This window comes from Rhincodon typus, chromosome 4 (genome assembly GCF_021869965.1).
Source record: "Rhincodon typus isolate 14 chromosome 4, sRhiTyp1.1, whole genome shotgun sequence".
NCBI lineage: Eukaryota > Metazoa > Chordata > Chondrichthyes > Orectolobiformes > Rhincodontidae > Rhincodon > Rhincodon typus.
This window is the reverse complement of record NC_063335.1, coordinates 42,082,549-42,094,567: the sequence shown is the minus strand read 5'-3', so window position 1 is coordinate 42,094,567 and position 12,019 is coordinate 42,082,549. Positions and strand designations below refer to the sequence as shown.

The window sequence follows — 12,019 nt, the reverse complement described above, 5'->3', positions numbered from 1 at the left end:
CACCTCCGCGATTGATACGGAGTACAGATACAATGCTGCCCATGCTCCAAACAGGGCAGGGCAGAACAAAGGATGGGGCTGTTGAAGATGCAGTTGCATTGGTTAGACTGATTGGAGAGGTCCTTCCAGTATAGTCCGAACACAGTGTGTCACATTATCCTGGTGTGCTGGCAATAAGGTGATGTGAGGAACTGGGAAGGAGGGGAGCAGTTTTCTGATGAAGAGGATGAGGACATCAGGGAGGAAGAAGCTCAGCTGCATTGAGTGCTGCAAGCCAGACAGGACCTGATTGACATCCACTTCCAGTAGATGAGAACTGAGTGCAACAGATCATCATAGAATGGTCATTGGTCATGATGCTGAAATCTCTGTTACATTGTCAGGATGAACTGCAGCCTCCACTAGTTTTGTTTGTGGAAATACAGTTAAAATTAATACTTGTAGCAGGATATAATAACAGGATATAATTACAAAATTTAGGGCAGCAATCACTAATTTATCCGTGAAATTAGTCAATGAAGCTCAGAAATAGCTCTAAGAAATTTCCCCCACATACAGTGACTACACTATTTTGAGCCTAACTTTTTTTTTGCACTAGAGAAATTGGAAATTTCACTAACTGTGTTTGGTCACTGGAGAAATTCAGCTCCTCCTGACAATTTTGTTTGCTACCTGTAAATTATAGTTCATGTTTAGAATTTTCCAATTGCTTGCCTGATTATGATGTTCCCCTACTGGACAATGACAAGATGTCGGTCTACTGTGGGTACTACTCACAAAGCTGTTGTTAACAGAATATGTCATGACATTGCCAATTAGAGGCTGGATTGCCAATGACTGTCTGGGTGCACATCAGCCTTTCAAAGATGGCATGAGTTTAAAGACCATGTCTTTTCCTTTTTCTATACTTTTAATTGTGCACTTGGGGTTGTTAACAAGTTACAGAGAAACGTCAGACCTCCAACAGCTCAGGAGGTCTCTCTAGTCTCCACAGTAAAAGCCAGTCCAAGCCGATAAAAAACAGTTTATTTTTTTTCTCCAGCAGTTGTTATGAGGCATGATTTCTAGCTAATAAGTCAGAGACATTTTATAATTGTGAACCAGCCCCTGCAAATCAGTGAAAGCATCCAGAGAAGGAAGATCGAGAAGCAGTGTTCTGATCAACACAAGAACTATCTTAACTCATCCTGTGAAGGGAGCCCACTGCGCTATCCCAGGGATATGTCACATGAGCTGGTCTCTTTTCAGTTTTTCTACTGAGTGGTGGCTCTGGGAATGGCACATGGTAATATGGAGCCAGAATCAGACATGAGTGATACCATAGGGGTGAGGCAGATAATTAATGAGGCAAGTTTGCTAAGAAATGGTGAAAAAGCTCACTAGGCCTCACAGAGGAAATCCCTCCAAAAAACATAATGCGACTCAACTCAGCCAAGAAAAAAAAAGACTCAGCCCTACAATATTATTTAATTTACCTTGGCAACTTTGCGTATCAATCTATGTACTTAGAAGGCTTGCATTTAGTGCATCAATATAATGTTACGCATCAATAACACACATAAAAATCAGTTAATACAGTGGCTAACACAGAAAACTATCTGGTACATTAATCATGCTGATTGGTTTAAATATCCCATTGACCGAAATAAAAAGTCATTGGCAATTCCTGAAGAAAGCAACCAAGCATCAATTAGCAAGCACTGCAGAGCCCATCTAATCAAAATGTTCTTTTTTTTAAACCCAGCGATCCAGAACTAGCAATGACAACAAAACAAATTAGATTGCTAGCAGTAACGTTTTCTTTGCTCATTCAGATCAGGACATGCAGCTAAAAATAATATTTGCAGCAGGATATAGTAAGCATGAATAATTACAAAATTTGGGGGAGTGGGGTGGGGAACCGTCACTAATTTATCCATGAAATTAGTCAATTAAGTTCAGAAATAGCTCTAAGAAGTTTGCCCACATAGACTGCCTACATTATTTTGATGTAGAGGTGCCAGTGTTTTACTGGGGTGGACAAAGTCAGAATTCGCACAACAGCAGGTTATAGTCCAACAGGTTTATTTGAAATCACAAGCTTTCAAAACACTGCTCCTTCATCAAGGGGTTACACACCGAAGGTTTGTGATTTCAAATAAACCTGTTGGAATACAACTTGGTGTTGCGTGACTTCTGACTTTTTACACCATTTTGAGCCTAGCCTTTTTTTTGCACAAGAGAAATTAGGAAATTTCATCTAGCTGGGTTTGGTTGCTGGAGAAATTCAGCAACTGCTGGCAATTTCCGTGAGAGATGTCTGGTGCTTGTCCTGATCATTGTTGCCAAGTTTATCAAGCGGGTGTTCTAAAAGACATTTGGCCTCTAAGTTACATGGAATGTCATAGAATCATAGAATCCCTATGGCATGGGAATAATCCATTCCGCCGATCGAGTCCACACCAACCCTGCAAAGAGCATTCCACCCAGACACACCACCCTACTCTATTCCTGCAACACTGCATTTCCCATGGTTGATCTACCTAGCCTACACATTTTGGACAGTGGGAGGAAACCCATACAACATGTGGAGTGTGCATGTTATGGGAAGGACATGCACACTCCACACAGACAGTTGCCCGAGGGTGGAATCACACCCAGGTCCCTGCCACAATAGGGCAGCAGTGCTAACCACTGAGCCATCGTGCAATGGCTCTTTAAGAGGAATTTCTGGAAAATGGGCCCTGCTGTTTTGGCAGTGGGACCAATACCTGCTTAAATTTCACACAGACTGACTGGCAGTATGAGGAAGTGGTTCTGAGGAAGAGTCACCACACCCAAAATGTTAACTCTGACATTTTCTTCACAGATGCTGAGCTTCCAGCAACTTCTGTTTTTGTTCCTGATTTACAGCATCTGCAGTACTTTCGGAATCTTTGTTTGGCAGTTAAAATGCCTCACTTTATATCCACCTTACACATGCCTTTTGGGTGCAAAATACACTCATTTCTATCCTGGTTGCTCAACATGACAAAAATATTTTCAATTCACCTTCCTCATACCAAAAGCAGATGACTTCACAATTCCCTACATGAAATTCCACTTAGGATACTTTTGCACATGTATTTTTTCAGTTTTTTTTATATGATATATTTTTATACAATAATATTTTTATATTTCTTCAGCAATTCCTGCTTCCATCTCCAAAACGTTTTGTGCATTCTTTGTATGTTCAGATTATCTAAAAGCTTGTATTTAAAAAGATATTCTTTTATCCAAGCCAATAACGTATGCAGCAAAGCAGTGAGGTCTCAGTATACATCTATGGAAAACATCACATGTCACATCTCACTAATCAATCAACAAACCTTCTAACTCTACTGTCTTCTACCTCCTAACCTGTTACTATCCCATATTGGTTGCCTTCAATTTCACATACTCTCATTTTTGCTAACTATCTCTTGTATCAAATGTCTTCTGTAATTTCATTGGACAATATCCATTGCTGCTGCCAAGTTGCCACGGATTTCTACAAAAAAGTTCAACTAGATTAGTCAAAGTTGACCCACCCTTCAGAAATCCACAAAATGTTCTTTGATCAGTCATTACCTAGAATCTTTGTTACTCAACTTATATAATGGAGTGATATTCACATATTTCCTAATCAAAACCATAATTAAAAATCTAGAGATTTTTGGAAAGAAATGACAAATACCTATGCAACTTTCTCACCTATTTCTTTCAAACCACTGGGGGAAGACACCTTAGATTTAGATTTTGATCTTTTTATTTGTCACACATACTAAGTACAGGAATACATAAGTATAGTGAAAAGTGCACAAAGTAACCATTCACTCGCGTCCACTTGGTTACAAAAACGAGAATTAAATGAGTTAACAGAGCCAAAAGGGAAGCAAGAAAAGTCCAGATCTCAGAGGCCCAAGTCCCATCTCGAAAATGGTGCAGGCGCTGTTCCAATCGCTAGGTCACTACCGCCGCCTTAGCAGCCCACTCTCACCACTAATGGCTGCTGCCTCACCAGCCTGCTCTGATCATGAAAAAGACTCTCTCTTCAGTCCTATTATTATCCCCATGATCATTGTTTTACTTATAAGTCTACTCCCTTGACTAATTTTTAGATTTCCTTATACAACTGTTATTTTATCCCTTTCTTCCACTGTAAAAACAAATTGAAAGCGTTCATTTAATAATTCTGCCTATTCCTTTGTGAACTGTTTGCTTCACTTGAGAGTTAACTGCAACACATATAAAACAAATCAAGAAATGCACTAGCATTTAGAACTGTAGCCTATATAAAACTGATACTGTTACACCTCACTAGGGTATCTGACTGGAAATAAAGCCCAGCTATTCTTGGAGTCATCATAAAAGTTAAAGATTTTTTAAAAAGTTTGCAGAACTCCCCAATTTACCTGGTTTTTAGACTCAGAAAGCATGGTTTCTGTACTTAACAAGAATTATTATTTATGACAAAGCAGACTCTGGCTTTAAGTAAACAAATATAAACCACAGGCATATAACTCTATGAGTTAATACTCTAATTCCCCAAACAAATATATACATACGCACACAGACAAGAAAAGCAACATGGGTGTATGACAGGAGAGAAAAATAGAAAAGCAATTCAGTGGCTTTTGTTCACACAATCTGACTGAGATAGTTCTTGTGCTGATAAGATCACTGTTTTCTCATCTTCCTACTCTAAATGTTTTCACTAGCTTGCAAGAGGCACAAGGTGGCTGGTTCACGCTTATAAAAGGTCTCTGACTTATTAACTAAAAATTATAGTTTAGAGCAACAGCTGAAGGAAAGATAAACTGGTTGTATTCAGACTGTGAGTGGCATTTATTGCCCAGAACAGGCAGTTCTTGATCTCTTGGAGATTTGAAGCCATTTCTGTATCCTTTCCACAGTCCCAAAATGTTCAGCTACCTGAGAACCTAACCCTTCCCTCCATCATAAGGTCAGAAGTGGGAATATTCACTGATGATTGTACAATGTTCAGCACATTCATAAGTCCTCACATACTGAAGCAGTCCATGTCCGAATACAACAAGTTCTGGAAAATATCCAGGCTTGGGCTGGCACGTTGCAAGTAATATGTGCACCACACAAATGCCAGGCAATGACCATATCCAATGAGAGACAATCTAACCACCAGCCTTTACCATCACTGAGACCCCACTATCAACATTTTGGAGGTTACTATTGACCAGAAACTCAAATGGACTCACTGTATAAATACAGTGGCTACAAGAACAGTTCAAAGGTTAGGAATACTGTGGCAAGTAACTCACTTCCTGACTCCACAAAGCCTGTCCACCATCTACAAGGCACAAGTCAGGAGTGTGACAGAATACTCCCCACTTGCTTGGGATAAATGTAGCTCCAACAATACCCAAAAATCTTGATACCACCCAAGACAAAGCAGCCTGCTGGTTTGACAAACATCCATAAGCATCCACTCCCTTCACCACCGATGCTCAATAGCAGCAATGTCTGATGCATGGCAGCAATTCACCAAATATCCTGAGAAAGCACCTTCCAAACCCTTGAGCACTTTTATCTAGAAGGACTAGGGCAGCAGATACATGGGAACACCACCACCTATGTGTGTCACTCTAAGCCACTCACCACTCTGACTTAGAAACATTTTGCCATTCCTTCATTGTCCCTGGGTCAAAATCCTGGAACTCCCTTGCAAAGGGTATAGTGGGTTTACCTATGGCACATGGACTGCAGTGGTTCAAGAAGGCAGCTCACCACCACCTTTTCAAGGGCAACTAAAGACAAATAATAAATATTAACTAGCCACCCACACACCACAATTGAATTTAAAAAAACTGATCACACATCCACAGACCAATCAGCTACTTATTGCTGGCTGAATCGCCATTTGTACACACCCCTCGGCTCCAGTTCATCTGCAAACTACACTTCCTTTCCCTTCAGGAGTTTTTGGTTTTTAAAACAGCTCTTGTCCCATCTCAGTCCACAATCACAAATGTAAAAAATGAAGAATAAATGCTATTTACCATGTGTATTTTTGTAGAATGACATTATTTTTAGACCCAGCGTGGTGCACATTTAAGAAAAATTTATTTTTCAGATTTTTTTTCAAAACAGTTGGAGTAGGAATACCCTAATCCAAATATTTGCTACACCTAGCCATTTTCATTATAATAATTCATTAATGTTTAATTTGAATTAGATTGTGTCTTTTGTTTGCTTAGACGTTATTAAATTTCTAAGCATTTCATTACTATTATGTGCATGGTAACTTCATGTTGATAAATTGTGTTTAGATTCTTTTAGCTACAGTCAAGGCATTAAACAAAGTAAAAATGAAAAAATATTAAGTAGCAGTTAGCAGGAAGGTTGACACGTTGGTCAAATGGAACACTTATCAAGTATCTTTCTAAAAAGCAATGTGATCTCCAAATTAAGACTTAATGCACACTTTCTACAAGACTGCTTTGGGAATATTTGTGAAAATTTGTCAAAGATTCAATACACCGTGGCTTATTCCAAAATGAATTAGACACATAAATCAGACAAGGTTATTAAACGTGGGCTGAAATCAAGGGCCATCTGCATTTAGACTGTGACATCTTACACTAGACTGCTACAAGTTACCTTCAGGCCTGAGTTGTTGTCCAGTGTGTTCTCATTGGTCTCATTCTTCCCAAGGGCATAAGAACATTCAGGCAAGTTGACAAAGTGTAGAGGTAGCTGGAGTTCCACTACATACTCCTTCTGCCCAAGAAGAGATTTGGGAAGCTTTAATATCTGTGAAAGAATTTAAAATAAAAGCACTTTGGAAGATTTGTGAAAAAAAATTACAGTGGTTGTTGTTGCAAATAAAGAAATTCATATTAAATAGTATCAACTGTCCTACAGTATTCGGAATGAGCTTCCAGTCAAATGGGTTGCTGTGTCCTGGGTGCTGTCAAGAATTTTGAGTATTATTGGAACTGCTCTTACCCAAGCATTCCACCTCATTCCTGGCTTGTGCCTGGTGAATGGTAGACAGGCTTTGAGTTTCAGGAGATGAGTTTCTTGTCACAAAATTCCTAGCTTATGACCTGCTCTTTTAGCTATAGCATTTATATGGCTCGTCCAATTTAATTTCTGGTCAATAGCTACCCCTTTATGATGTTAATAGTGAGGAATGCAATTATGTTAATACAAGGGAAGAGGGTTCAATTCTCTCCTGTTGTTAGTGGTTATTGTTTGGTACCTACATGGTGTGAATGTAATTTATCATGTATCAGCCAAGCCTGACTTTTTCCCATGTCTTGCTGCATTTGGGTATGAACTACTTCGGTATCTGAGGAACTATGAATTGTACTGAATACAGAAATCCTTACTGAATATCACCATCTCAGATCTTATGATGGAAGGAAGGTCTTTAATGAAGCAGTCAAAGATGGTTTGGCCCCCTACCTGAGGAACACCTGGGCTGAGATGATTGGCATCCAACAGCTACAAGCATCTTCTTTTGCGCCTGGTATGACTTCAAGTGGCGTACAGTTTAAGCTTGATTTTCACTGACTTCAATTTTACAAAGGCTCCTTTATGCTGAATTCAGTCAAACACTGCCTTGCTCATGCTTACCTTGCCATTCAATGATTCTATGGTCATTAATATCATAATTAATAGGGCTGGCAATGTCCATTAAAGTGAGTACATTGTGATATCAAAAGATTTTATTGTGAAGGGTGGTTGCAGAAACAGGGAACTATTTTGCCTTCTTCATGCTGATGAAATTGTAAAGTGATATGTTAGTTATTAGCACACAGCAGCAGGCAAGTGTAAATGCACACTATATTGCAGGAGTGTGAAGGGTCTCTGTGGCACCCCCAGGTCTTACAAAGTCCTGCCCTGGAAGACATGGACACCTCCAGGTTTGGCACAACAGCACAAAGGAGCTGCTGTTGCATCTTAAAATGTGAACCCACACTTTCCAAAGCAACAAAAGACAGTCTGAGACACAGTTCTGAAGAAGGGTCCAGACCCGAAACGTCAGCTTTCCTGCTCCTCTGATGCTGCCTGGCCTGCTGTGTTCCTCCAGCTCCACACTGTGTTATCACAGTCTGGGAAAAGTTGTTTCCAATTGTTGCTGTAAAAAGGATAAGAGCCCAGAAAAGCCTCTTGAAATAATGTAGACTCACACATTGAACAATACGTCAGACAAAATTAATTTGACATTGAAGGGTAAAGAAGCAAAACCAATCATATTCAAGAATCTGAAAATGACCAGCTTCACTACCACCATCAGCATTACTGGTATTATCTAAATTAACTCTGCAACATTCCACCATCCACTCATCAGGGAAGCCAGAGATTGATTTGTATCTTTTTAACTTCTTTTTTAAACTCAGTTTCACATTCCTAATCTCCGTGCACATGTATCATGTTTTCTTTATGTTTTGTATTTAATAAAGTCAATTTTTCCTTAACTCAAGAAAGCCTAATTAATTTGTCTCCTTTAAAACATTTTAATTGTGGAAAGCTGTCCAGGAGGGAAGAGATCATTTTCAAAGTAGCCTTGTTGTGACCAACGAAGAGAGGGGTTGAAATAAGAAGAGGAGCCACTTCATCCCTCGTCACCCTGAGCATAATTATTTGGGGGTATTGCTGCCTGGTACCATAAGAAATGAGGGACATTCGCCCAGGGACCTGTTATAATAAATGCCACTGGGGATGTACTTGTTGCTGTTGGTGTGATGCCTAGAATCATTTCTCGATCAAAGGCCCGAAATAGGTGACGGTAGGACAGTCATCTTGGGGTGAGGATTATGGAGATCATGGAGGGATTCGGTAAACAAGGACAGGAGTGATTCTGAGCAGGAACGTCCCACTTTCCCAATGTGAGATCCCTCAATCAGGCTCATTAGTCAATCTCCCTGAAGCCTGCGGGCAACCCTACATGGGTTTGCTTGTTATAAATATATTTATTCAACTTGTTGAGATACTTTATGACACATATCTGATTGGCTGCATTCAAAGCACATAGTTAGTAGGACCACCCTCGTCCTCCCTCCCTACCTCCCCACCTCTTTGGTCTTCCTCTTGTAGAAGGTATATTTCCAGAGAGATTCCCATGTGCTACTGTTGGGGATCTAGGTGGAAAAGTAAAGTGCTAACGTAATTAATGACGAATGGCTTTTTTTGATTCGACCCCAGACCTGTTAGCCCAAAGGTAGAGATTCTAGAACTGCACTGGTGCCCAGAACATGACCCTGGCTTCTGGATCACTTGGCCCATGATAGAACCACTAGACCACTACTTCCCTCCGTGTGCTTGGTGGCACCATTGTGTTTACAGCTGCAGCAATGAAATGAAACTCTTAAATGATGTTAAATTTCCACTTATGGGTCTCCATTAGTGGCAAGGCATGAAGGCTGCCCATGGGCTTCTCCACCTCATACTTAACTGGGGAGGAGAGGGGAAGGAAGAAGGTTCCCCCACCCAACTAAACACAACCCACCACTAAACCCACCAGGGGAGGAGTGCATTAAATCCCACCCACTCTATATAAAAACTTGAAAATCCAAATTGTCATGATCTGTCAGCTTGGAAGTGTGATTCCATCTTTTCTCCTTTGGCCCAACTGCTAATTCACATGACAAATCTGTATTAGGATGGAACTTATACACAAGCCTTTATGGTACACAGTTCATCACTGGTCAATAGATGGCATTACATTATGTTAATTCGACTTCTTCTTATTAAAATCTTTAATCTTTATAAGACATAAACTTGATAGATTACATATTTGTTTCAATGACAATTAGCTCATTTAAACTAATTCATATGTTCTCTGTGTAATATTCACGTATTAAATATATTGGTATTGATTTACAACAGTGACTGCTGCGTCTTTTATGTGCTAATCATCACAGTTATAGAAACGAAATGGTGTAATGGCTTAGAATAGTGGCCTTTCCCCCCTTGAATCTGGGTTCAAAATTCACCCCAAACATCAGAAATAAATGCTAATCACTGAAGCTAACTGAGTCCACAGTTTTGCCTCGTAATACTTTTGCATTCAAATCCAAAACCAACTTGGATGAAACAGAAGTCTTACGCTATTGAAGTACAGAAGAACAGTTGGGTCCTCTCAACACTCTGCACTGTTAAACAAATTCTACCCATCTCAATCCAGTCTCTTTCCTGGTACCCCACTTCCCGTCCTTCTTTTAACTCTCGTTATCTCACCTGACAAATTCTTGGGGGATTTTCAGATTGTCCAGATCTAATAAATGGGCATCCTGTACACACCATTAACAAGAAGTAGCAGAGTAAAAGATATCAGATTCTCCATTTAACAAAAAAAACTGAAGAACGTTAACTCTGCTTTCTCTCCACAGATGCTGCCAGAACTATTGCGTTTTCTCCAATAGTTTTTGTTTTTGAATCAGATTCACCACTTTCAGCTTTCCTACTGCAGTTTTCAAAGATGCTAGTAACACCAGATAGTTGGATCCATGTAGATGAAGACTGAAGTATATCAATGCCCTAGTTTGCACATGGTTTCTCACATAGCTGCTCAGAAACAATGGCTGCCAAGGGCTGCTGGGAACACTGCCACTTACAAATGCAGATTATAAGAGTTTTAGAAGAGGAATGGACTGAAAATTTAAAGGCTTTTTCTTCCTATTCTTTTCATTGGCTCATGAGGCCAATAGCCATTTTCAGTCAATTGCACTGGCACTGTTATTTTTTTCACTTAGAATCCTAACAGCAGCAAACTGGAAACTCTTTGCATGTAAATTCTCCAGAAGAGGAAGACCCAGGCAGTGCGGAGTAGGGGGACCTACATTCAGGCACACAGATCTGGTTTGAATGCACCAATAAGTATAAAATATTTGGCTTAAAATAGGCATTTTCACAACTTTGGTATATTGCAAAGTGCTTTACAGCCAATAAAATATTTCTTAAGTGTAGTTATTCCTGGAACATTGAAAAAGTGGCAGCCAATTTGTGCACAGTCGCCTCTTATAAACAGCAATGTCAAATAAACAGATTATCTATTTTGTTTAATGATGTTGATTGAGTCATAAACATTAGCCAGGACAATATTTTCCTTCGACGAAATAGCAATGCAAGATCTTGTACATCTACCTGAGGGAGGGTGAGGGGGGTCGAAGGAGCTTATTCAATGAACTTCTCGTTTGAAAGTCCACACCTCTGAGAATCCAGCAATCCCTCAATATTGCAATGGAACATCAGTGCTGTAGAATTGCTTTAAGAGCTGTGTGGTTTTTAGAGGTAATAAGCCAAGGACTGTGATGAAACCATATAACAAACCATTATGTGCAGAAGTCCAATGCAGCAGGAAGCATGCTAGATAGTCTAGGTGCATGCCATAGTTAACTGGAACTGTTATCTGTATTATGAGCTGTTAAATAAACTTGAATGAGATTTACAAGTAAACTGAATCCACATTCCCTAATTTCTATTACTTATAAATAACACATCAAAATACAACGATCAGGCTAGATTTTGTACTCAAGACTCTGGAGTGGCATTCAAAGAAGCATACGTACCACAATTTGCGAATGCCGCACATCAGATTCACAAGGGAGGCTGTGGCAAAATTGTTCCAATGGACACAAGGTGATTTGCAGATAAACTCCTTCACAAGCATGGCCATGCCAGTGAGTGTCTTAATTCCACCACTTTAGAATCATTCCAAGCTGCCACTCAGAAAAGTAAGAATGTAAACTATAGATGAATTAAGTGACACACAAAATCTATTTTGCTCACACGAGCAATTTCAGCTTCTACACTTTGATCAGAAATTTGCTGCAGTGAAGCACCCTCATGGTGGCTACAGAAAATAAAGGACAACCAAAGGGAACAGACATCAGGAATACTGCTAGTGAGACATGCCTGTCTACACAGTAAATGGGGTCTTGGAAAGAGCTGTCATTCATTTTGAGGTCAGAAATCACACGACACAGGGTTAAAGTCCAACAGGTTTATTTAAAACACAAGCTTTCAGAGCCTC

General features: G+C 39.8%; 1 protein-coding gene across 1 annotated transcript in view; it reads right to left on the bottom strand.

Annotated features, from left to right (window-relative positions):
- The window catches only part of ofcc1 (orofacial cleft 1 candidate 1), a 117,319-nt gene extending 109,675 nt beyond the window's left edge, over positions 1 to 7,644 (bottom strand). Inside the window, exons 1-2 of the mRNA XM_048595731.1 lie at positions 7,618 to 7,644; positions 6,637 to 6,789 (exon numbers count right to left, since the gene is read on the bottom strand). Of these exons, the coding sequence (XP_048451688.1) occupies positions 6,637 to 6,789; positions 7,618 to 7,644 (180 nt within the window). The remainder of the gene's footprint in view (positions 1 to 6,636; positions 6,790 to 7,617) is intronic.
- Between the last annotated feature and the right edge of the window lie 4,375 nt (positions 7,645 to 12,019).